Below are 27,656 nucleotides of genomic sequence, written 5' to 3'. Positions count from 1 at the left end.
GGTGTGCCTTCATACTCTTTGGGATGGGTAGCTTCCTCAGTGATACATACAGCAGTACTGGTTGTAAGAACCTGCTGATGAGTCACTGAACTTTCTTTTTTTTAAAGAGTTCTAGAAATTGCTTAAAACTCAAAGGTAAAAGCATGTGCTGAGTTTAAAACTTGGCACAGTGAGAGGGAATTTAATGGTATTTGAGAAATTCTTTTGAAGATCTGTAGTAAAAACCAGCAGCTTTCTTGTGGGCTGCTCATTTTCTAAAAATGAAAAGCTACACGATTGTTTCTGCTTGTGTAGCACGATAACTTTGTTGAAAATATTCTTTTATCACCCTGTTGAGGTTTCATCAAAGTCACTTGGGTTACCAGCCTATAGTATCCAAAATCAGCTGGATCTGAAGGCAGTGGTACCTACTTAAATTAGAGAAAAAATGAAACAAAGAATTTCAAGTTTTCAAGGTTGATATAGTCATCTTTTCTGTATTAAACATAAATTACTTTGAGACTTTGCACAAAAGAATGAGGCTACAGCGGTGATCTGCTGTTTCAATTATTTTCAGTTCTTATTAGCTCTCAGAAAAATTCTGCAACACAAAGGAAATACAATATACCAATCTTATGTGTCAGTAAAAGCAGTGGGTGCAAATCACAGCCAATAATTTTGTAACAATACTGACTCATGTCAAGTGATTTGATCTGAGACTTTTCAACATATGTGAGCTAACAGCTCTCATGTTTGTGTGGTGTAATTTGGCTTGAATGTCCGTGAATGCAGAACTCTATATTCTTCCAATATCTGCTTTTCTTTTCAAATCAGCTGAGTTCTGCTTTCAATTTAGAGAAAATTGAGACCGTGCCTTTTTCTTCATTTTAACATTTAAAATATCTTTTTACATTAAGAATCTTACACCTCCAGAAGCCTACAAGAAGGTAGTCCCTGTATTTCCTGAGCACAGTGGCAGCAATTTTATCTGGGTTTGGTAGAGCCGTAGAAATTTAGAACGGTGCTCTTGCATGCAGTTTCCAGAAATAGTCATTTTAGCAGTCTATCTTGAAATGCGATCTCTTCTTTAGAGGAGCAGCTACCACTTTTGAGTTCCCTTCAATTTCTCTCAGGTCAATTGTCAGTTATGCTGTGGCAACCTCTGTACCTATTTATATAACCTGTCATTTTTATACCTTCTTCTTCGACTCCTCCCTGAAGGTTTTAGCATAGAAATATACCAATAAAGTATTCAGAATGTCCTGTTGTGTTTCAGTATGCATAATGTATTACTAATGAGATTATGCAAGATCCTCACCCTGTGAAATCTCTTATGTTATTTTGTGTTCTTCTGTTAGTGATGCAATATGAACATTGAAGTATGGCAATACATACCATAAAAATAATTATAATGCTGGAATTGTTATTGTCAGAAGGGGAGAGTAGGCTGAGCAACAGAAATACCTAATCAAGCATCTACCTTTCAAAAAAAAAAAAAAAAAAACAACAACAAAAAAACCCCACCTGAATTCTTTCTGAACTCTTTGAAGTTGTGGCTGAATGTAAGGTGGTATCTTTGAATTTGCTGTATTTTTGCATTGCTGATTGCTCTCTCAATTGCTATTCCTGCTAATGTGGCATATTTCTGGGTCTTTATTGCTAGCTGTGGGACTCTGAGTGAACTGGCAATAGCAGCTGATGTGTAACTGTCATCCTGTTCTACACAGGTGAAGAGACTTGGGTACATTCAGGAAAAACTGGTTTAACCAAAGACTAAATGTAGCCCTTTACATAAACAACTGAGGGCTTGCTGTACTAGGTGTCCTTGCTACTTTAGAGTCTTGGTTCCACAGTTTTCAACTTCTAACTCAGCCTTTACAAATGAATCTGCAGATCTGAAGTTTTTGAATAAAATAAGACAATGTGGACTGTAAGTTTTTATTGTTCAAACAAAGGATAATTCAAGTCACTTAAAATATCTTGAAAGAAATGTATATCGGCTTACTTTAAAACAAAACCAAAATAATAGCTGGTAGCAACTTCGATTTGCAGAAAAGAAAAAACATGAGTTGTTATGACTGGAATAAAAAACGCTTTAAACTCCTGCAAAAAGTACTCAGCGTGAAGTGGGAGGCTCATGACCAATTCATCTATATTATTAGGAAAATGGTTCATTAGCCTGCCAGTGGGAGTTGCATCTAAGAAACTTGTTGGACTCCGAGATCTGTGGATAAAGTAAAGAGTGGAATCTAAGTCTTTGCCTTTCATTGTAGTTAGAATTTATGTAGTTGTGCAGACAATAGCTTTAAACTTGGCCAAGATGAAAATTACAGGAACAGCAAACAATTTTATTATAGCTTTTTCAACATCAGAAGTAGTAAAGCAGCTTTTGAAAGTAATGATCTTGAAAGTAAAATAAATATCTTTAAGTCTTTGTTTTCTTTAAGTAAAACAAAATAAATGCATGAAGGTCAGAATATCAAGAATTTGACTACTTTAGCAAAATGGTACTATCTCTACTCAACTGTGACTTCTACACAAATAATAGCAACTGAAGTTACAGCAGATTTAAGTTGCTGTTACAGATGTAGGTTACACAGAGTGGTAGTTTCTATTTACAGAGACTGTTTTGCTTCAGGAAGTTTAGATTCTTCATGAAGATTAACTGGTTTAAATCTTTTTAGAGGTATTACTTTTTATCTGATCTTTCATTCTTTTTAGAAAAAGTCTTAGATTCATATAATCTTCAAGTATATATAATGTAGATGTCTGTAACTAAGCCTGTTAATTGAGCTTTCTTTACAATCAGTGAAGTATACACTTTTAGAAAGCTGTTCTTGTAACATACTTCAGGCATTTTATCTCACAATGGGATGTATCTCACAAGGTTTGTTTTTTTTCAGCAACTGTTAAGGAAGTCTTGCTAAACTAGTATTAAATATTCTCTACTAAACATAAACTTAAAAAGTAGTTGCTTAAATTTATAAATTGTGTAATACTGAAAGATCCCTTAATGTTGTCAACATAAAAATTAAGCCTTTAATGATGCTTAATGTGATCATGGGCACCATGCTGATTCTGTGGACTGATCAACACAAGTATGTTGTAGGGTTACTTCAGTACTTCCCCACACGTTTCTTATTATACAAATGCAGTTTTCCTTTTTTTAAAGATTTTTTTTTTAAAGGCATGACCTTAATGTATTATCTTCACTCCTATAGTAAATAGGAAAGGAAGATGACATGGCCACTGAAATGGATGGAAATTACAATGTTTTCTTTTAAAATAAATAACATAACTTTAGAGTCTGAAGAAAAATGGTTTGTATAAAGCAGCTTTAGTAAGCGTAGTAGATCTTTCTTACACTTCATGTAGGAAAAAGCCTAGGAGGGTTGCATCTATAAGATTTAATCAGTGGTCTTTATTTGTACAGGTGCTACATTTTTTTTTTTTCCGTATTGAATGACAACTTTTTGTAATATTGTTGATTTGGGTTAAGTGTTTTATATATAGATTTATAATGCTTAGTTTCACCATCTAAAAAACACATTTTGACCTAAATTATACTTCTGTCTTGTTTGAATACTTCACTTTCCATTTGATAAGACTAAGCATATTTTAGCACAAGAACCAGACAAAAGAACTTGTGTCATTTCATTGGAACATTTGTCGAATGTACTTGCTGATTTGTAGCGTCCTTGCCATAAAACAGCTCTTAGCAAATACTCCTTCCAGCTTTATAATAGCTACTGAATGACTAAGAAATTGTGATTAAATCATATGCATTTACTAAGAATGATGGATAAATTTAGGTCTGCATACAAGACTCTTATTTGATTTTTTTTTTCCTTCCTCATCCTTGACAAAACAATGTCAATACAAAGAAATGCACAGCCCAAGTTTTGTTCTTCGTTAAAGTAGTTAAACTCAATTTTTCCCTTTGTGTTTCTGAATTGAACTAGAGGGTAGAATTTTTCAGTGTGTGATTGATTCTGCTTTTATAATGGAGTTATAAGCTGTCTCACTTGAATAGTTTTACATCCATAGAATCACCAGGGCTGTAGAAGACCTCCAAAATCTAGTCCACCTACCACCAATATTTCCCCACTAAACCATATCCCTTAGTACAACATCTAAACGTTTCTTGAATACCTCCAGGGATTGTGACTCCAACTCCATATGCAGCCTGTTCCAGCACCTGATCACTCTTTCAGAAAAGAAATTTTTCCTAATAGCTTACCCGAACCTGAACTTATTTCTAAACATTAAATCATGCAAGATCAATAAAGTAGCTGGGAGAATATTCTTTTAAGATCCTTCTGTGTTGTGTGTGCTTCCTTTTTTGTATCTCTCTAACCTTACTATCACATTAGTTGAGCCACTGATGCGCTAGCATTTACTCTAGGATATGTTTCTGGTTTTGATTAGTATAGAACAGTCTTTTCTAGCTTGTCTTTCTAGTCAGCATATTTTGATTTGTATACCACCTGCTGGCAGTTTGCTTTTACAAAACTATAAAGAAAAATATTGGAAAAATAAAACAACGTTTTTTTGCTATGTAAATATGGGAGCAGAAGAATAATGAGAGAGAAAAAAGAATATTTCTCTTCCAAGGGCTATAAGAAGGTAAGCATGAGAAATTCTATTGGTAATTCTGAACTAGAACATCTATGCTTCAACTGAGTACTTGGGGTAAAAAAGATTGTGATTCGGTGCATTGGAGGGTCTTTAAGCACAGTGAATAGCTCATTGTTGTGGAAATGTTAACTTCAGCATAAACCTTGTTCTACTGGTCCATTGGGGCTGTAGAAATTCAGAAGTCCAGGATTGTGTACGAAGCAAATTAAAGTAGCTGTCAGTGAGGATGCGTTTAAGCTTCTGCTTAAGCTGGTTTCTAATGATCAATTTGCAGAATCCACCTAGTACATGTAACTAGGAAATATTTGCACTCACTTATTGTCTTTATTTAGCCTTGTTGATAAACAGCGGTATTAGTTTAGGGGGAGAAGGAAAGTTTCTTGGTATGTAATAATTTATTTTTCACAACATATGACAACTTCTTTTTGTTTGCAGAAAAGCACTTAGTCTTACTCATACACTTCCAGTCTTGATGGCACGAAGTAAAATTCAAAATGAAAAGAAATATAGGTATATGCTATGAGATTAAAAATTACTTTTTAGTGTCAACGTTACCTTACTCATCTTCTTAGCGAATTTCCCACAGAAAAATTCTTCCCTGTTTTATACTTATCTATTATTTCCCCTTAAAAAAAAAAAAAAATGGAATGCATCTTCTAAAATTTCTGATATATTGCTTGTTTTCAGTTCTAAGTGGTGTCCCTCTGTTACCTCTTTGCATATATTAAGGAATTACTAGTATTTTGCAAAAAAAGCAAACAAAAGCCACATCTGCTCATTTTATAACAGTATTCAGAACAGAGAGAAAATAAACTCGTTTTATTTGGTTTACTATGTATAGTTGACTTATCATAAACAGTGTTTTTTCCCTTAAGAGCCTCTTTTATGCAACATTCGGGAAGTTTCCAACATGTGCATCAACTGCTAGTATGGGAGGATCCAAAAAATATCTCTGTTAATATAAGCAGTGTAGGCAAAGCTGAGCCCTTGTCTCTGCTCACCAGAAAGGTTGACACCTCTTTCATTGATCTAATAGATTATGTAGATATCTCTACCTAAACGAGAGGACAGAAAGCTGTTCCAGAAAATAGTTCTGTATTTCTAATTACAGGTGATCCATGGTTTACTTTCTGCACTCTTAGTCAGGTGGACGTTTACTTTCCTAAAATAATTTCAGGTTTCCATGGAGGAAATATGTCAAATCTCACACAAATCTTGTAAGGTTCTGTGACTTGACATTTTGTATTTTGGTGTTGCTGTTGTTGGCTTCTGCATGTTCAGAAGAGTGCTGTCACCTGCTTATTGATCTCTGACAATTTTGGTAACCACTGTGGTGATGAGGATGTATTTCCTCACAGAGATTGGTGAAATTGGATTGATGTGTATTTGAGTCTTAAGGAAATCCATAGCGAGTTTAGGCCTCCATTTCATGTCCCTCTAGTTACTTTAACTATCCTATCCTTTAAGTACAAGGGAGTGAAATAAAAAATGTAATGGGACATGTCTCTTCAGAGCAGTGAATTGTGAAAGAAGGAATGCAGCTGTTATAGCTACTAAAGGACCGAAGTCTTAATGGGGATAGTAGTAACCTGCATTTAAGACTATTTAAAAGCCTTCTAAAAAATAGATACTGCTGAAGCAAATTACTGCATATTTAGTAATACTCTGCATGTTCTTTAATATTTTGATCCATCTAAGATGGATTGTGAGTTTTCTTTCATTTCTCACAGAGTACTTTGTAGCAAGTGCTAAAAGGGACAGAAAGAAATAGGGCAGAAATGTTCTTCATGATTTTGATCACCACTAAATTTAATATTTTTCTTGCTACAGTACAGCATTTGATCCCAAATCTTTGTGAAGAACTTAAATCTGTCTTACCCAAATCTGATAGATATCAGCTGTTTAACTACCATGTATCCATTAAGAAATTAATATCTAGGCTTCAAAGGGAAGTCTAGAGGTGAACAATTACAAAACTTCTGTGTAGCTGTGTCCTACTGACACCTACTTCTCCAGCTAAGTAAGAGAGGAAGACCTTACACAAATTAAGGTAGGTGAGTGGATAACTGCTCTATTATAAGCTGACCTAGAGGTGGTCTCACTTCTGATGTTTGAAAGTAGGTCTTTTTCAAAAATCTAGCGGAATGAAAGAGGAGGATGAAATCCTAAGGGGGGAAAAAAGCCTGTGTAACAAGGTGCTATCTTGATACATGATTGCATCAGCTTTGTGACTGATCACATTAGCATTTACTCTGATTATTGGAACTGCTATTTAATTTGAAATGCATACCTTTCTAATAGTTGAATTAACTTAATCAGCTGTAGTATAATTTTCTACTGTAAAATTTTCATCTGCATTTTGAATCCCTAAATGCAGATCAAGGATTAGTCACTTAAAGGAAGTATGTGACTGCCTTTAAGACACTTGAAAATGTTTGCCCTTACACATAATCAGAATCTTTCAGGATGAGGAGAGAAAAAAAACAAGACAATTTTACAGTTAGTTCATCTTTTGGAAATAACTGACTTAAGCATTCAGTAAGCGGTGCTTAGTCCAAAATAGTGTAGCTATACATTCACTGCAGTTTATTACAGCTGAGACACAGGCCCTTGTTGGACTTGAAATGGCTGACAGGAACCACACAAACCCATGGGTACTGAAATAGTACAAGAGAATACCATCTGTCTCCTGGGTCTGCTATAGAGCACTACTTGCTGTAAAAACTGAGTGAGCCTCTGCATATTTCATGGTTTAATTTTGCCATCTTAGCTAATGTATCTGAGAGTATGTCATGTAACTTTACTCACAAGAGTATAAGAAAAATATTAAAAAATGAAAAAAATTGCATCTCTTCATATGTAGTATTACCTCCAAAAGACATCGATACTTCATGGCTTATTTGAGATTCTTAGAGGCAAACTCACCAGTGTTAAGAAAACAAATCACCAAATTGAGATGCACTTAGAATACGTGTGCATGCACAAAGTTTAAATTCTGTAAGTAGTTCACTGAAAACTTTGGAGTTTAAATAATACAACTATATCATTTGGAAGTCTGTTTAACTGCGTGGACTTCTTTGATAAACACTTCTAAATGTATTATTTTATTATTTACAAACAAGATCTCTAACTTCAGTGTTTTTAAGAGCTAGTTGTTATTATGGAGATTATTACAAAACAAACAAACAAAAAAATACTTAAGCTTATGCTGTTCTTTCCAGTGAGGAAAGTAGGATAGCAGTTGAAACGGGCAGTAGATTAAGCCTGGCAACTGTGCTCAATAAATAACCTAGAATAATAAAAGGAGAAAAGAACTCAATGTTTAAAAAGAAAGTTGTATTTGTTTTAAAATATAGTATTTAAAATATAGTAGAGGAGAAGTGCATACTATTATTATGTGTCTTTTTAAAGAAATGCGACCTCCGTGGTTAAATCCAGTGTAATAGTTTAATTTTTCAAGGCCCTTATGAATATCTGAACAGCAGCAGTTTCTTCGCTGAGACTTCTGGTACATTACTTTATGATCATTAGGATTCCCTGAGGCAAATTCTTCCTGCATGTAATGTGGCTGAAATTAGATGAAGAAAGCACTTGTTCTTTTAACCATAAGTCTTCTTGCCAGCCAGTTCTCCACCATTTTATTATGTTACTAGTTAAACTATCTTTTTGTTTTTTAATCTCACTTGCTACCTGTTTAATGTTTCATCAGAAGTCCCACTGAAATACAAGTAAATCATGTGCAATTACCTGTTTTGCTCAGTATTCCTTGCCATTCCTTTCAATAAACCTGTCAGGTTCCTTGTTAATGAGCCACTGTCAGTGAGCATCTAACTCTTTTCAGCTTTAGAGTGAGACTGTGCTTAATCCCTCTGAAATGAATTAGGTGTTTTTCTAGGACAGGAATCAGATTTAGTGGTTTATAATTGATAGCCTCAAATTTGCTCTGGTCAGAGCTGAACTTCGTGAATCGGTAGTGTAAGATGAATGATTCCAAACATCTGCTTAGATGTTTTTAAAAATTAAGAAAAAAAAATGTTTATCTTCATTTAGAAAGTGTTGCAATTAGTAATCACCTTTGTTTATCAGCTTCATATTTATCTTGAAGTATTTATTAATAATCACTCTTGCTTAGGGGTCCCATGCAAGCTGCTCAGGGAAATAGTTAAGCTGTGGATACTTTGGAACTGTCATTTAGTACAAATAGTGTAAAAGAGGAAAAAAAAAAAAAAACCAACACAAAAACAACCTAAATTTAAAGGGATTTATTAAAACCCAAACCAAAGCCTCCCTAAGGGACTAGGAAGGAAAATAACAGGTGCCTCTTCGGAGGAGGAAAATAAAAATTAAGAACTAACACTGCCCATACAACTGATGCAGTTTGTTTCAGGACAGAAGCCAGTACTACATACAATAATTGTCAGAGCAACATTTACACTCTGTAAATATGCTGTGATTTCCAAAAGGTTCTTTTCTGTTTTTTGTTTACTTGTGAAATACAAAGACTTTAAGATATTACAAACATTTTTTAAAAGCATTACAAAATGAAAGTTGTTATGTGCTGATCATTCTATCTGGCAGAAGGTCCTCTACTGATTTTGCTTCATGAAGTTGTGATTATTAGCATGCTTTTGCATGCATGAATTGAACTCCTGTTTTGTGTACCCTTAACTGCATATTTTGTATAACAAACAACAGAAAATTAGTAACCAATTTGTGTCTTATATTTTAAGTGGAAGAAGACACTAATAAAATATTTGGAGCAAATACTGCTAGACAAACCTTCTGAAAACTTATTTTCACTCTTTTCATGATGCTTGAAATTATTTTGCATTGTTAGAACTACGTCTTATGTGAAAATCTATGCAATTTCTGTCTCAAAATTATCGGAAGTACAGTGCACAGGTTTTCTTCCTATATTATACTTCACTTTGCCTTATTGATCAGGATACAAATTTACCAGATGAATAATTTTGCTTGTTTCATCGTGTTTTAACAACCCTTATTTCTTTTGCTGGTTACCTTAGTCTGATATGGGTGTGTGCTTGCTCAATCTACAAATTTCCCTTTATTGTGTTGTGTTTAGCATCCTTTCGTCTTTATTCCATTCTGAATATCTCTATTTTTGTCATTTTTAACAAAGCACACATGTATGACTATTCTGTTGTGTATGTACCAATTCCTCTTTACCAATTAGTAGGCTAAAAGTGGGAACTATTCTTTACTGCCTATTCCTCAAAATGTAACATCTCTTTATTTATCCTATCTCTCTGTATTTCTGTATTCCATCCCATTTGAAGGTAACTATTCATATTCACACAGGAATATAACTTAATTCAGTCTGATCTTGACCACATTTTTTTGAGGCATCGTATTTACTCCTTAAGATCAATACATTCAAGACTTGCTGTCTTCCTACAATTTACCAAAAGTAAGCTCCAAAAAGATGGAGTTGCTCCTCACCTACCAACTTTTAAGGACAGGTGGTTTGGGGGAAATAGCATCAAAAGCCATTCGGAGAGTAAGGAAATAATTTATGAGAAGATATTAAGTGAGTTAATTGTGCACGGTTTAGTTAAAGAACACCTACGTGATTCAAGAAGATTGGCAGGTATTTAACAGATATAAACATCAAGGAGATGGTAGGTAGGATTATGCAAGGACTGCTGATCATCCGACTAGAATAGGGAAATGAAGCTTTTGTTTTAAAAAGAAACCAAACTCCAGTGTTTCAAAAAACTACAATCATGTCTATTCTGAAAGCCTCCTGGTGTTGGACAAACACAGTTTTAAAGTATACTACTTCCAAATTACAATTTTTTATGCGTTTGATTACTGTTGCTGACGATATTTCCCAGGAGTGCTTAATCATCCATTTAATCTATGTTAAAATCTTACTATTTGCACGCATTTAAGTTAATGAAATTTTGCTTGTAAAGAATAGCAGAGTTTAGCCATTTTAACCTGCAATGAATTTAAAATAATTTAAAAGTATTTCCACAATACTAAAATATCTGACAAAGAATGAACAACAGGGGATATAATTTTATGTTATACCGTAAAAATGATATAAACTGTGCAGTGCTTTAAGTGATATTTCTCTTCTGATGTTCATATTTTCAAGCACATACACATCTGTATTCATTACTGGATATTCATTTATTCTTGTGACTTCCATTACATTTCTTTACTTAAAACAGTATTCTGTCAGTTGTTTAAGACTGTTAGTTTAGGTTGCTTTTCTGTACCCATCATTGTCTTCTAATGAGTAAATATGGAAAAAAAGCAAAACCAAATGACCTACCATGTGAACTGCTTCACTAGATATGAAATAGGTTTGCATTCAAATATAGAAAAATTAGAACTCCTAAAATATGAAGCAGTTCTTTCCATGTGAAAGTCTTTATTTCTTTACGGTTTTATAATGTAAGATTTTTATTACAATGAAATTGAAAATCTTCATTGCAGGAATCATAGGTAATGCATTCTGCTTTCAGGAATTTCAGCAATAACAGAACTACTGTGCCTTCCCTGAGAGCAAAACTGAACTGATTTCTTAGGTTCAACATTTAAAGGTGATTTCAAGATTAGTTGCTCTGAAGACCGCAGTGACAGTCCACAGGTCCACATAAAATAATTGCTTATTGAGCAATGCTTACTCTCGCATTGCTATGAAGACTCCTGTCTGGATATTATGCTCTGTCAGTGCAGAGATGAAAATTAGAATGTTCACATCACCTGTGGATGTTAAAAAAAAAAAAAAAAAAAAAGGTCCTGTTAATATGTGAGATGCTTATGTAGGAAATGCTTGAGTAATAAAATTTATTGCCTTACTCTATCAGTTCATGCGAAGGCATCTTTAGCAGCAATACACTGAGCACATTTTCACAGAGCAACAGCTCATGGAAAGAATCCTTTATGCAAAACGATTCCTCTAGGAAATTATTAAAATGAATCATTAATTGAGAATTTGTTTCATGAGGACAGACAGTCTTAATTTTCAAGCTAAATGTAGACCACAGTGGAATAGGATGAAAACATGGTGGGTTTTTTTTTCCAGTCATCTCTGGAGTGAAGTCACAGAGTGATAATATTAAGTTGAAATGAATGTCAATTTACAGCACTGGAAATGAAACTTTCTTCGGGTTGTTAATACCAAATGTAAAACTCATTTCTTTTCACAAAGCTTTGCAATGCTTTGGACTTGATGCTATAAAATTCTGTGCATCTGACCCTACTCCATAAACATGAATTTTGGGTTACAAATATATTTTACTGTCGCCTTCAATGTTTGTGCCAATCAGGAAAAGGACATTTGGATTGGGTTCAACTTATACAGAAGCAATTTAAGGCTTTTGCTAGTTTTTGATTAGGGCCACATGCTTGTTTGGCTGAAGGCACATGCAAATTGCTGAATTTTGAGAATAATTCTTCACAGCCTTTTTCATTTTATGGGAAGAGACGAGAGATTGTTCCACAACACTGGAAAAAGAGATGAGGCAAACCTCATATTTTTGCTTTTATATTTTTTTTTTGCTGTTTTTCTGTATATGCAGAATTCCTACTTGTCTTTCTGTGTTCTTCTCCTCCCACCATTTTTATTTTATTTTTCTGTCAATCCTGTGCTAAGTAAGACGGTGTGAACAGCACAAACTTCTTTGCTGCTAATCTGTGTAAGTTCTTCAAGCTTGCATGTATCTCTGATCATGAGTAACTCTAAAAGGTCACAAAATAGGAATTTTGCAGTAGTAATTAGCTAGAACTGAAGTAGTAGTGCTATTTTGTCTACGCTGTCATAATAGCATAATGGTGGTAAGCTGTCCAGTAATGCTGCATTTATATCGTTGATTAAGGGTAAAAGCCAAGAGAATGTAACAGATGAGAACAAACATATTTGCTATGTTTGTTTTATAGTTGTCGGATTGATCTTACACATTTTAAACTATAGGAAGATTATGTTCTGAAGTGTATGAAGATCTTTTGATACTTAAAGACCAGCGTGCATTTTTCTAGGAGTGTGATAAACAACCTGAATATACCACTTAGTAATTAATGGTAAGGCCACGTTCATGGGCTAAGAACTTCTTTCCATCGTGTGCATGCTGTCTGCTCTGCTTCTGTGAGCTGAAGAAGCTTCTGCTTCTTGAAGTCAACTGACATTTGCTACAAATAACCAGTATCCTCCTCATACTGCCAGAGGGCATGCAGAGAGCATCAGTGTGTATGTTTGTTACCTTGCAACGTGGCTGAGATGTCATATCCTAAGAGTTTAACTCAGCTCAGGTCGTGGTTAAAGATCATGTTGACAATGCTTTGACCCTGTAAAAAAAGAAAAAAAAAAAAAAAGTAAGGCAAGCAAGACACAATATTTTATAATGATACAACTGAAGTAATCTCAGTTGTTCTGTATGTTTCTTTTTATTTTTCAAATACAAACAGATCTGACTTTGTTTAGGAAGGTAATCAGTTTTTAAATTCTGTTCCTATTTCTCAAGAATTTATTTAATTGTCCATCTGCCTCTTGTCATACTGGATTAATTAGTGTGCTGGTATTCCATTTCCGGAGTTTCTTAGCAGATTTCCCTTGGAGCAAAAAAAATTAGTAAGTGCATAATTAATTTTAACAATTTTAAAGGAACTACTTAAGCCTGGTGGCAAACTTCCTGAGAATCTTCCAGTTGTGATGAAATGTTGTTAACAGGGATTTACTGAGAAGTGTTCCAACTGTGTATGTTAATGTGCTTATATTTGTGTGTATCTTAACTAGTGGAGACTTAAGAATCCCTCTGATGCGAGCATGTACAGGACCAATAATCAAACCAGTTTCAACCTTCCAGTCAATATTTTACTGCATTGATATTTGTCAGTACATACTGTCAATGGTTAGTTCTTAATCACAGGCAATGTACATTACAAATACTACTTCTGTTACTCCTTAACAATCTTGTAAATTACCTGAATGTAAAAAGAACGATGAACAAAAAACCACCACCAACAACAACAAAAAAACAACCAACCAACCATGGACCTGACTGTTATGGTTGGTACTGATTGCAGAGTGCAAGATGATCAGAATTAAAAACTCTTCAATAAGGAGAGCTGGAAGTGAAGGGGATGTTACTTTCCCCACCACTCCTTTGACCTTAGCATTTCATGCTGCTCACCCCAGTCTCTAAAGATTCTGGGTGATCTCATGTGCTTCTGTTGTGATGGTTTTTTTTCCTTTTTTTGAAGGGGGGTGGTGCAGAGAGGATGGAGTTTGGGAGGAGGACTTGTTGTCTTTTGGCCAGGCATCTTTCTAGCTTTTATTCCCTTATTGCTCTGGTCTTGTCAGACGCTGCTTTTTCTGCAGGGTAATTTTGGTTTCACAGGCCGTCATTTCTGCCCACTTACTTGCTTTGTCCTTCATGTAGATCTTGCTGCTTGAAGATATTTTTCTCTGGCCTATTTGTGCAACTGTATAACAAATCTGTTTGACTTTGTGGTATGCATATGCATATGAGAAAATATGCTTAGCTGTGTTACAAAGTGCTTTATGTTTTGTTTTTTGGGGATTTTAAAAGATGTTTTAATGTTCCTAAATGCTTTCTACACTGTCAGTGCTTTGGCTGTTGTAGTGCCCTTATGTCTAAGTTTAAAATACAGAAATACTAATAGAGGAATGCATCAGGCTTCTGCCTAGGCTACAAAAGTTTCTCCATTTTCATCTCTGTAACAGCTGAATTGGGAGTGTGTATATATGTACGCACGTGGAAAATTAATTTAAAATGCATACTTACATACACAGGCATATATTTACAAATACTCCAGAAATCCTGTAGTTTCCTACTTGTTTTCTAGTGTTTCTCTGTCACTATAATTCCCTTGTATCAAGTTCTATATCTTTTCCCTCCTTGGAGTTTTTATCACCTGCATATTTGATCAAGGCACAGCTCTTTCCAGTCTCCATAAATATTAATTATGTTAATTAAATATTGAATGAATATAAATCATAATTAAAATTAAATGATTAAATATTTAGAGATCTATTGTTGGTGACTGTGAGACCAGATACCAGAAATTCTCTCCTAGTTAATGGTGGACCATTTATGATTGTTATGCTAATGAACGAGCAGCCAATTACTTGTTTCAGACTCTTGTATTCTTGTTGAAGTCGCATCGTTTGTTCTTCTTAAAATAGATATTTTGGACCATACTACAGCAACTGATAGCAATATAACAAAGATTTTTGACCTTAGGGAAAAGATTATGGTACAAGAATGAAGAAATATACTGACTGAAGGCTGCTGGTGTTGTAATTTACTCTTGGCTATATTTTCATGCATAATCACTGGAAGGAGGAAAAAATATAACTCTTTACAATTCTTCTCTGCTTGTGATGTCTACTCTTGGAGTTTTCACAATGGAAAAACTAGTTTGTGTTAAGGGTTTGGCATTTTCTCTAACTTGTAGATTCTATATTTCCAGGGTATTCAGTGCTTACAGCTCTTACTCCAAACTGTATTAAGTGTTGGAAAAAGGAACTATTTGGTCTTTCTCTGTTTTCTGTTGAAATATTCCTTCATGTGTATCATGTGTCCTTGTGTGTTCAGCTAAATTACAAGCATCTTGACAGTTTTTTCTTACCAAGTCATCTTTAAAACTAAATTTGGAGCACATCTTAACATAGATTTCAAGTGTGATTCTGCAATGTGAAGATGTGAGAACTACTTTCCTTGCTTTTGCCACATGTTTTCTCTTAAAATATTTTTTGTATCTTTTCCACGAAAGATTATTTTCTGGGATAATTTGAGCTGTAAACCATTTAGGGATAGAGGAAAAGACTTTCCAGGGGTTGTTTCCAGACTCCCACTCTGTTGCAATTCTCAATGTGGTGGTGTTTTTTTTATTTTTATTTTTTTTTCTGTGGGGATTTCATGTTCATCATTTCAGTAAAGAGAAATAGCTGCCAATCGGGGGGAAAAAAAGGGAGAGCATTCAGTACTCCAGAGACTTTCACATTTCTCATCTTGACTTCTTACTATAGCAAGGCTGCATTATGAAGACTAGACTACGTGGTGGGAGTTGTGCTGATAGCAAGTGGGGGAAGGTTGTGCTGCCCCTTTACTCAGTACTGGTAGGTTTGGAGTGCTGTGACCATTTCTGGGCTCCCCAGTGCAAGACAGATGTAGACATGCTGGATTGAGTCTAATAAATGGATGTGAAGGTTGAGTATTTGGACCACCTAACGTCTGCTGCTCTTCAGTATGGAAAAGAGAAGGCTTGGAGAGATGTTATCAAAACATTTAAATACCTGACGGGAGGATGAAAAGATGAATCCAGACTCAAGCTTGTGATATCCAACAAAGGGGAAGAGTCAGTGGGCAAAACTGGGATAACAGATTCTGTTTAAGCAGGAAAAAAAAAAAGAGGGTGACCAAATGCTGGAGTAGATGGCCTAGTGAGCAAGCGGAACAGTGCTGGAAATGCTCAAAATCCAAATTGATGATGCAGCATACTTTGATCTTGTTTTGAGCTGGGTTTGTGTATTAGACATTTCCAGGCATCCCTTCCAGCTGACTGATAAAACAAGTCAGTAGAGTCAATATCTTTAGTACAGAATTAACACTAATTTACTAGAGCACGTGTAACGACTGCATGGAAAGTCACATTAATGTTTGTAGTATCTACATTGTCATCTCTTCATTCTGCTTGATTTAGTTTGAACTTTTTATAGTTTCCAAGTATCTGCCCACCTTTTAAACAGGCAAGAAATCTGTCTTAAATTATTTACACTAAAACAGCATTCATGAGAAAGGTGTGAAGAGCTGGCATGGTTCCTATAAATATATAAAAGCATAATATCTGATATAAAATGCTGTTATCATTTTAACCTGTGAAGATAAAGTGTACCTGAAACCTAGAAATCCAGCATGTCTGAAACAACTTATTTTTCATGAATATGACTAGATATCATAAGCAAATTAAAATAAAACACTTAATGAAACAAGCTGAATAAACAATATGTATTAAATGTGATCTCATTCTTTTCTGGGAAGTAGGGCTAAGACTTTCAAAAAATGCTTCAATGTCAATATTATATCAACAGGCATGCCTTATAAGAAACAGGAAAAGAGTACTTTTCTTCTATATCAGTATTCATACAATCTGTTTTATTAATTTAGCTGCTGTGATGTCAGTTAATTTCCTGTAGGCTAATATTTCCCGGAAAGCTATTTTTTCCTTCTTGTTTTTCATGTAGCCACTAAGAATTAAAAATAATTCATTTAAAATGCATTGGTATTTGCTTTGCAATAACAATTGTACTTTAAAATATTTTTAATTACTATTAGAATTAAATCAGAAAGATCATGAAATACTCACTCTGTAAGTACTACCTGCGCCACCTGGTGTTGAACATCTTAATATCAATGCTACATTAACCTATAGTGTATTGCTCAATTTTTGTTAGTCTGCAATAAACACTGTGAGTAAAAATAAGATTTCAGACAACGGGTTCTTCCACATTTTGCTTCCCTTAAATAAGAAGTGAAAATCTTGTAGTAGTAGTAATAGTAGTAAAATCAGTTTTGTAGAGCTTGGGCTTTATGTCCTTTTTTTAAAGGCTTGTGGGCTTTTTAAGCTGCTCTTAAGAGTTCTTTTGTATTGACTTATTGGAATGTTCACTATATAGTGACACATCACAAATAAGTGCTTTGTAAATACTGCTGTAGAAGCAGATGAGACTAAAGGATGGTATTCCCTGAATTTGGAGTAAAAGCGTGAGGCATCCTGACTTCGTATAAAAACTGTAATTTCAAACTCAGTATCTTAAAAAAAAAAAAAAAAAAAAAAAAAAAAAAAAAAAACTTTTTTGAAAAAGCAACAGTTAAGTTACAGTTAAGTTGTAAAGAGAGAGAGTTTTTCTCCCTTAAAAGAAAGGAAAAGGGAGGCCCATTATTATACATCTAATTTAGCAGCTTTCTCGGCAATCAGAGGCCAATTAGGTAACATATTGCTACCACAGAAGCAAAGCGCTTCTCACTGGGCTGTGCCTGCAGATTACTCCAGAATGTGCAAATTCACAGCAATTTAATATTTCCTAGATTTAATTTAAGCATAAGGATGAAGATGTTGCTGTCATTAAGGCTTTTATGCTAGAATCAAACCTAATGACCATTCTCTAATGCAATTGATAGGAAAGAATAGTCCTCACTTCCTAAATACCATATAAATGTTAAAAGAACTGGCTTTTTTCCTCTTGTTATCCATTTCCATAATGTTAAATTGCTTATGTCAAGGGGAACACATCATATGTCAGTACCATATCAATATTAGTGCTTTCCAGAGGTGATTAGATTCATCAGTAGAGAAGATTGTTTGTGTCAGATAAGTGAGGGCATAAGAATGAAGAAAAGTGAGGAGAATGGAGTGGACTACAATTTCAAGATTTATGCAAACATGTATGGAAATCAAGCTTGCTTTTACTTCTCTTTGTTTGTAGTCCATGCTGGTACTGTTCCAGCACTGTTTTCCTTGGTATCCTGAAGAATGAATCCCAGCTTGAGTGATTGAACTATAGGCAGTTGTAATTCTAGTTGCATGACTTGTAGTCTTGGATGTTGTTAGAGCAGAATGTACTGTACTCTTCATGTTTCATTGTGAAAACTGTCCAACCTAAGAAATTTGTGTATCACTGTGGCATGGTTAATCTTATAGTTGTTAATAACAGAAATAACAGAAAATGCAGAGATACTTCATGTGTGCATTATAATGTCTCTTGGCAGTTCTTTCATTTCTACATGTCCGTTTTTACAGCAGGTTTTTTTCTAAGAAGTAGGGCCTTTCTGATATTGATAAACATCTTAAATTTTATAATAGATGCTAAAGAAGAATTTTTACATACAAATTAAACAAAAAAACAAGAGAACAAGTAAAAATAAATTGAGGTATATCTGCCATGTTCTGTATATTCTGCATCACAATACCCTATATCATAATATTTTATTAGAGAGCCAACTAAGTTAAAATGTAGATTCTGCCATGCTTAGCTAATACAAGCATTTCTACGGAAAACAAGATTTTTGTTTTCAACTTAGGTACATTAAAGAAATCAGAATGAAGTAGAAGAGTGGGTGGTTGCTGCGTACCTGTGATATGTTTCAGTCAGAAAGATTTCAGAATTTCAAGCAAACGAGGTCAGTGGCTACTTGACCTGAATTTAGACAACTGTATGAGAGAGGAAATTGGTTATGGTATGTTATTTCTTGAAACATCCTCAGGGAGTACACAGTTATGATTACTTGGTGGCTTTAAATCAATGCAGCTGAAACAACTTTTATAACATTTGGCACCTTAAAAATATTTTTGTAAACGTGAAATTATGGATAATGTTTTGGCTAATGACTCTAGTTATGGTCATGAGCAAAACCAATAATGAAAAACTGCACGTTCATGTAGCACTGATTCTGCCAAATGGATGTGTGAAGAAATAATTGCAAAGAACTGACCAGTGTGGAAAAAGACACTATCTGGCTAATTCAGGGGTAGAACTGCTTCTATTCAACTCTGTTTCTGAAATTCTTTCCCTCGGAAAATTGAATGTAGATAAAAGTTGGATGAATAACTGAAAGTAGGGTAAGTTCAGGCTTTGTGTAGGAAATCCTATATAGGCTCAGGAATTGAAACACTCTTGAGTTGGCATACAGAGTGCAGATGTGTTATCAAACTGTTAAAACACAGAAAAGTGCCTAAATCCAGGGCAGGTAGACTAACTCAGAGTTTGTCTCTAAATGGATATGATAAAAGCACATCATATTGCAAGATGAAGAGGAGAAAGGAAGAACAAAAATACAATGGAAGTGGGGGAAACAGGAAGTTCAAGGCAAAATACAGTACCAGGAAGGACTGAAAGTACCTTAATTCATGCAAAGACTGCTAAACAGCTCAGGAGTTGAAGCTGTTCAGCAGTAGTAAATGGAATCAAGAAATACTACTTGATCAAAAACACTGCATGTGATGTTAAAGGAGAAAAAATAACAAGAGTAGATTTTATACTTACTGTTGCTTAATACCCCCACATGTGAGGCAGTGCAATAAGCGGGTCTCAGAAAGAAATAGCAGAATTTGACAGACTGTAAGAGGTGCAACACAAAGCATTCTTGTTTCCTGTCTTTCTCCTTTTATGCTGTCTCTTCATCCTTAGTGCTTACTGTGTTTCTCATCTAAGTTGCTTGTTTCTTCTGTTGATCATTTCCTTTATTGCCTGCTACTCTGTATTCTTTCTGCTTTTGTTGTAGGGGTTATACTGTCCTTCGCCTCTCCAGCAGCCAGGCCTGCTGCCACATCATCTAACTTGTGGGGAGCTTTTTGGCACTGGTATTTCATTCTCTCGTGTTAAAGCACAACTACTACAGGAGCTAGAAGCGAAAGCCAAAGACTTGATTTATACGCTGAAAAGGAAAATTAGCTAGACTACACAGCCAAACACCATCTAAGTGGTAGGGTGCATCAATTTGGAAGCTACAGTTCCTCAATCTATACTAAACCCACCACAGAGTCAACACATGCAAAAATTTTTAAAAAGACTAGTTTGTTGGTGGCATCCTGTAATTGATAGCATGAGATTCATTCTTTGTCTCATAAAACAATGTAGAAAAACCCAGACTCAAGTCTTTTATTTCATTTGCTGTTCTGGGACCCTGCAAGATTTTCAGGTCTTCTTCCATAGCAGAGTATTAAGTAGTTGATAAGATGTGTAGGCAAAGTTCACCACATTCATCCTAATACTGCAATTCTGTCTACATAATAAGAGTGAATAGAGGCCTGAGGACTCTGCTGTTCCCCGGAGTGTAGATTTTTTAAAGGGGAGACCCCAGAATTATTCCAGAATATTAACACACTAATTTTAGATTGCAGTCAGCAAACATTCATTTGAACAATGGACAAGAAAACGTTTTATCTGATGAGAGGAATACAAAAAGGTGATTCTATAGCTCTTTCAAACTGTTACTTCATTAAAACATGGACTTACAAATATGGTTGCGTTTGACTCAGGAGGGTTATTTACTTCAAATGAGCCACAGCAGTGACTGCAGTATTTTCTGTGTTTTGTCTCATGTCTGTTGGCTACATTCTGGGCTTCAGGAGATTTATTCCTGTTATTTTTCCCTTTCAGAGCAACAATTAAATAAAAAAAGGGGACAGAGCTTACAAAAACATACCAAAGTTGCATGAACCTCAAACCCGTCCAGCTCAGCTCATTCATTTAGTTAAACTATGCAAAGGAATTTTTTTTTACCTATTATCAATTCCCATAAAAAGGTTGATTTGGCAGTATGCGGATTAAAAGGGAAAAAAAATCCAGGTAGTGTGGTATTGTGAGTGTTAAATCAACACAGCTCTACTGATTCCATTTCTTTAATTTCTTGTGGATATTTCCTGTCCTGCAGAAATCCTTCTGAATCCTTATTATTTCTGTGGAATGTATCTGCTGTGAAGATCCTTTCTTGCCTAGCCAGACAGGCAGGAACAGAGCTATTTTAGTTCAAGTTTCAAATCTGAACAGTGTTTGAATTTTCTTTTTCTGTGTACTTAATTTTTCTTTTCTTTGGACCTCTCAATTCTGAACAGAAGATGGAGTGTCTAAATTCAGTTGTTCTTGTGAGGTCTGTTACCAACTGTAAAATGCATTTTACAATTACCATGAAGGAGTCCTACTCACAGCTTTAGAAATTTCCAAAAGGTCTCTCGCTTTCTCAGTCAGTAATGTTCTGCCAGCAATTCTTGGCATCTGTTCCATGTGCTGAACTTGCATAACCAACTGGTAGCTTTTTCATCAAGCTTGATGTGAAAAATCAGATTCTTTTGTGTGAAGAAAGAATGATTAAGGATATGTAATGCAGAGCCTGCGTTTAAAAAAAAGAAAAAAAAAAGATTTAAAATTTCCTCTGCAAAACTAGTGTAGAAAAATTAGACATTAAAAACAAATGGACTTTCAAATACAGGTAGTTACCTTCCGGTATAGCTTTGAATAATTTACATAACTTTACTTCCTAGTACAGTATTTTAAAGATTTTTGAAGAGTTGACAATGCGAGCCAAGATGCTAAGAAGCATCAGAGTTCATGCAGCACTTGGAAGAGCATATACTAAAAATAATCTAATGGGAAATAATCTAATGAACAGTTGATTCGTGTGGTTCATCTTGTGCATAGGGAATGGACAGTGCCTTTATAGAATCTCTCACCTGGTAAGAATGGAAAATGGAAAAGCTACACTGTTTTATCAACTGTATTGCAAAATCCTGACAGTAAGTCCTTAAAACTGCACTAGTCTTGCATATTCTTTATTCTTTCGACTAACTGATGTATAAAAATACAGGTTGGATTAATTCAAAGCAACAATTTACGTCTTAAAGCGGTACGCTTAAGTACTTTGTTGCAATGGGAAGCAGATTATATGTTTGTTAAGAGAAACTCAATTTTTGTAGAGAGAGAATTTGAAAAGAAAATTGACAGGTTTTTTTCTCTCTTTCATTCACAGACACAGCAGTTGAGACTAGCTACAGAAGGCCACTGCATCAAAAAATCTGTAAGTTTAAACTGAAAACACTCTGAGAAAGGGAAAGTCTGATGACACAGATTGAGTATCATTTTACAATATAGCTGCAGGACCCTTAGTGAGGGCTTGTGAACAGTGGGGATTGCCAGTGAAGGGGCAGAAGAATAGAAAGTAAATGGACATCTTATGCTGGAGAAGGGAATTTACTTGAGAGGCAATGAAACATAAATAGGCTAGGAATCCATATTGTATGGAAGCTTAATAGTGGATGTTTACCTCTACAGAACTTCTCACACATTTGAAACTTCTACTACAATCTCCAGGGAAGAAATATCTTCAGTATATACAGCTGCAAAAATGACTTGTACCTCTTTCCTGACTTTTAAAAAGACAGGATCACTTGCATTTGCCCTCAGATAACGAGCCTCTGGAGAAGACTGATTTCATATAGATAAAGCATTCACTTTTTATGTAGCCAGTGTCAAAGCACTGTTATTGGGTGCCTTTCAAGGTCGTAAGACTTGATTTGGAATGGAAGGACTGAAAAATTATTAATAACCGACACGTAGTCAATAGTAAAATAAATGGTATTAGGACTGATGAGCTAGTTAAGATTCTAGCAACTCTAAAACATGCAACATATCAAAGATGCACAACCTTAGTAAAAAAACAATCAAAATGCAAAATGGCTTAACATTTGTATGCATCTGTGTTATAGCTGTATTTTCTGCCTTTGTGTTAAATGACTCCCACTTTAAACTAATGGTAAATATTATTTCCAAACAATAACAGTGGGTGCAAAATAATAGGAATGTGTTTCAAATGCAAATTTGGTATATGTACAGCACTTGTATGGTATGTTCCAGTTGAAGGCTTTAAGTACTTGACAATGCAAATTTTCAAAAATACAGAGTAAGTCAATAAGAATAAAGAAGCCATCAATTTTTAAAGGGAAAACTACTGAGCATATGTTACATATCTATCAAGTCTTTCCAAATCTCAGGTCCTAATAAATTCTAAAGCTCTTCTAAAGCATTTAAGTGTTGACATATCTAAAAGCACTACACAGATACTGATATAGACAGAAGCAGTGTCCAGACAACAGAGATTCTATTTATTCTCCTAGTAGGAAAAAACAGGGAGAACTCAGCCATGATCACTTGTGTTTGACATCAACCTGCTGGTGAATTAGTGTGCTTGCTGTTCCAGCTGAGCTGTTCACTCTTGTGCTGTTTATTGCTTGGTTGTCTGGTGTAAAGCAACCTAGATAAGGACTGTGTGAGGAATCCAGCAGTAGTTGGGGTAGGGTGCACGGACGTGTTTTCCTGCCTATTAAAGCTTAGAGAGTGATGATTTTGGAGAAAAAGATAAGTATTGATACCACTCTTCTACTTCTGAATTCTCGTTTTTGAATTTTTGTATATTCATTTCAAAATGCTCAAGCTTCAATGTACTTTTTATAGTACAGATAATGATTATATGGTTTAAAATACCATATTTATTCTATTACAATATTTTTTAAATTGACCATAAGTCTTGAGGCAAATACTTTTCTATATACATCTTTGGGTTTGTTCCTTTTATTTATTTATTTATTGCCTAATTAACATAAGGTTTGGTTGAGTTAGGTTAATTTAGACAGTCATTTTATTCAATTCCTAGCTGCAGCTTTATTATGAACAAAATGTCTTCATTTACATTAAAGTCAGCTGTAGTGTTTGTGAAAATTAATAGTGAGAAGTGAGGCTTGAGTTTACTTATACTGTATCTTAAATGCCTATATCCTTCACTTGGGAACAAGGAATTTGGAATGAGATATATATGATGCAAAGGAAATCAGATCAGATCTGTGCAAAGTAGAGAATCTTGGATTAAGGATCCTGAGTTCTTTTCACAGTTGTTCTGCTGATACACTGCATGCCTGAGGGATGGTGCTTCAGCAGCATGTACTGAACTCAGGCCTTCTCTGCAAAGTACCTCAATCATGTATTATGGAGCTACTGAATTCTCTAGTTTTCATGAAGGTGGAAGAACTAGAGCTGAGCTGGGGGAGAGGGAGATATAACTTACATGAGTTTTATAGGTGTAAAATAAACATAATCAAGACATAGACATGTCTTGCATTGCAAAATCAGCATTTTTCAGCATTGCAAAATGATTGGTATGGTCTTGTCAACAAGCTCAGTCCTTTCAGTCTTCAAAAGAATATTAATGGGACAATTTATATGCTTAATGTGAATGAGGTTTTTTACCTCGCAAAGCTGGGATCTAATGTGGTGTGGATTCATTTTAGTCAATGAAAATTCCCTGAGGTCTCGTTGTTGTGTCAGTCTAGCTTGAAAGAGCTGGAAGCAAGAGACTGCAGAGCTCAGATGATCAGTGCAGATTGATGAGGTGGGAATCACAGGTGCTCCATACCATCTGGTATCACACGCGCTATCTTGTACTACATCACAGCGATACACATCTCCATCAGTTAGATTTGTGCAGCATTAATCCCACAGTATTAGTGCATAAGCTGTGTGAAGTGATGCCTAGAAACTTCAGGCTTGATTTTATGAGGAGAGAAATACCAGACTGAAACCGGTATTACCCCCTTTATACGATGGTTGTAAGACTACTACTGAAATGCTAGTTAGGGGCTATATACATTTTAAGTAGGACTAAATCACATTAAAACATCAGAAACATGCTTAAAAAGAAGCTTAACCCAAAGGAAGTTAAGTGGTGACTTGATCGTGGGGTGTTGGTAGTGTGCACACAGGAAGGATTTTTCTCATAGTCGGCAACTCTTTAATCTGTCAAATAAAGATGCAGCAGAAACCAGTCTTAAACTGTGATCACAAGCAAAGTGCATTTAACCATGTAATCAACTATTAAAACACTGAGCTGTGGAGGTGGTAGCTTCTGTGTTTCAGTAAGTCTTTAAGTCAAAGTTGAATTCCTCTCCAGAAAAGACAGTGCATCTCAGATACTGTGGACTGGATGGAGAAGTTGCTAGCGAGACACAGAGCAGGTCAGATCACATGGCAGCTGCCCCTTCCGATCTGATGTCTCTGAGGTGGAGGCACAAAATTCTCTAAATATCTTAATTCTGTCTCCTTTCTCCAGGTGTTGAGATGTTCAGCACATTGAGAAAGCACTTGAGAAGAGCTGTTGCTCCGGTGTGACCCAGTTCTATTTAAGCAAAACTGCCAATTAGGAGCAGTAAAACACTATGTAGACATCCTAATCAAGATGGGCACTGGACACTGTGCAGTAAAATACAGGATTTTAAATCACACGTATTTTTTAACCATCTCAAGAATGAACTAAGGAACTTTTTCTGATGATCGCAGGGACTCACCTGGGGAAAAAAAAACTTCTGGCCTGGAAAATAAACACGATGAGATTGGTAGATTCTCTTTGATTCTCTCAGCCTGAATCTTTTCATTAATCAATAAATGTGCTGAGCAGATGCGTAACCCTTTGGTTAGATTTGTGTCTGCATTCCAAGCTAAGATAGCTGGAGAAGCTTCATCAGTTGGAAGTTCACAAAACAGTTTCTGTATTTGTGTTAAGTGCTCTCTTCCATCAGTGCTTTCTAAATATCATATTGAGCACTATATAGCATATTAAATTCTGGGTTCTTTCTAAGTTACCTAAGGTGGCTGCTGTAGAGAGAAGATATTTTTCTCATTGCTCTTATTTAAACATAATTATTTCCATTTATCTCTTTACCTTAACGTTTTACAGTAGGTTGACAGAGTGAAGCTGTTAGCAGACTGCATGACTCAGCGAGTTTCTGCCCGCAGCTGTGCTCATGCATTTCCAATGGTCCGGTGGTGTAAACACATGCCTGGCTACTGAGATTTCACCTCTGTACAGGGTTACCTTTGTTCAAAGCATAGCTGATAAGTCAGTGATTAACAGGGGCTTGGCTAACGCAGCTTATTATGTTATGCAATTTGGATATTGCACTCTTTTTCTCCAGTGGAGGGTAGTGAAGGAAGAAGGGGGAGGGGGGGGGGGGTGGGGGGGAGGGAAAGGAATGAAAAAGGAGGGGAAAGCTGCTGTGGTTTCTGTGCTCCGCTTGTCCTGAGTGCTCAGAGCCTGGTCCCGTCACGCAACTGAGGTGGGCACAGCAGAGCTGTAGTCACGCCCAACGCCTCCACTCTGCTGGAAACCGCATTGCAATAAAACTCCCCCACCGTTTACAGGGTCCCAGGGTCTGTCCCAGCACGGAGGGAAAGCTGAGGCTGGAGCTGGCACCACCCGCAAGCACTCGGGGCGGGCTCCTGCCCAGGGGAGCGCAGTGCGGGCCCGCGGCTGGCGGCAGTGCACCCCCGCGTAGCAGCAGGGCGGCTTTTACGCGAGAGCCTGATGAATTGCAGCCAGTAAATGGAACCCCGATAACCGCCTTTCACTAGTATCCATCGTATCGAGAAATGATCAGTTTTTATTGGTTTTTATAAGAGACCCTGGCACTGTAAGTGCTCGCCTGCCATCTGCTGGTAGCGGCGGCCGCGGCACAGAGCTGTCCTCGCGCGGTCACCCACAGGGTTTTAAAAACGGCGGTGGGGCGGCTGTAGGCGCAGTGCCCGGCAGGGTCCCGCCGGGGGCGGGGGGTGCCCGGCGGCGAGCGGCGCGCGCTGCGCCCTAGGCCCTACGCCCGGCCCGATCCTGACTGTGACCCTGATCCTCAACCTGTCCCTGCCGGGCGCCCGTAGCGGGGCGGGGCTCTGCGGAGCGGAGAGACGGCCATGGCGGCGGGTAGCGCGATCCAGATCCCCAGCCGCCTGCCGCTGCTGCTCACCCACGAGGGCGTCCTGCTGCCCGGCTCGACCATGCGGACGAGCGTGGACTCGCCGCGCAACATGCAGCTGGTGCGCAGCCGGCTGCTGAAGGGCACCTCGCTGCGCAGCACTATCATCGGCGTCATCCCCAACACCAGCGACCCCACGTCCGACTGTGACGACTTGCCCTCGCTGCACAGGTGCCGCCGCCGCGCCCTGCCCTCGCGGCCCTCAGCCGCGCTGCCTCCGCCGGGGCCGCGTCGGTACCTCCGGCCGGCGCTGGGCCGAGGCCGCGCTGCGGGGAGCGGAGCTCTGCTCCCGGCCGGGGGAGCCCTCGTGCGTGGGGCGGGGGCGGCGCCGTGCGGGTCTGCTGCTGGGCGAGTCCGAGGAAGAGAGCCGGCTGGGGCAGAAACGCGATCCGAGAAAGCGGTTCGAGGTCATTAGGGCTGTACCGCTTATTAGTGATAGAAAGTTAGCTACTTTGTTTAATAGAAGTAGCGTGGGAGGTCCGGTTCACGTGAAATGAAAGCTAATTGTATTTCTGAGGGATCACCCGTGTGTAAAATTAACGTGCTGTATTCCTTGCAAAACTTATTTCCGCCAGTGGATTTAGTAAGGCTAGGCAGTTTGTTTTGATTCTGCTTAAACAGACAGTTTGGTCAGAAAAATGTGATCTAAGACGTTAGTTTTGCACGAGACAAGCAGTTTTGCTAGAAAACTGGAAATC

General features: G+C 36.8%; 1 protein-coding gene and 1 long non-coding RNA gene across 2 annotated transcripts in view; one reads left to right on the top strand and one right to left on the bottom strand.

Moving 5' to 3' along the window:
* Nucleotides 1-418: 418 nt before the first annotated feature.
* Nucleotides 419-25,944, bottom strand: LOC121106561. The gene is made up of 5 exons (XR_005839087.2): nt 25,875-25,944; nt 21,317-21,500; nt 15,908-15,998; nt 12,849-12,933; nt 419-11,352 (listed from the first exon to the last, which is right to left on the bottom strand). It is a non-coding gene; the product is annotated as an uncharacterized LOC121106561 (long non-coding RNA).
* A 933-nt stretch (nt 25,945-26,877) lies between these two features.
* LONP2 (lon peptidase 2, peroxisomal) overlaps nt 26,878-27,656 on the top strand; it is a 39,266-nt gene continuing 38,487 nt past the window's right edge. Inside the window, exon 1 of the mRNA NM_001199220.2 lies at nt 26,878-27,129. Within this exon, the coding sequence (NP_001186149.2) occupies nt 26,897-27,129 (233 nt within the window). The 5' untranslated portion in view covers nt 26,878-26,896. The remainder of the gene's footprint in view (nt 27,130-27,656) is intronic.

Source organism: Gallus gallus, chromosome 11 (genome assembly GCF_016699485.2).
Source record: "Gallus gallus isolate bGalGal1 chromosome 11, bGalGal1.mat.broiler.GRCg7b, whole genome shotgun sequence".
NCBI lineage: Eukaryota > Metazoa > Chordata > Aves > Galliformes > Phasianidae > Gallus > Gallus gallus.
Note: the sequence above shows the minus strand (reverse complement) of the source record. Positions and strands in the feature narration are given on the sequence as shown.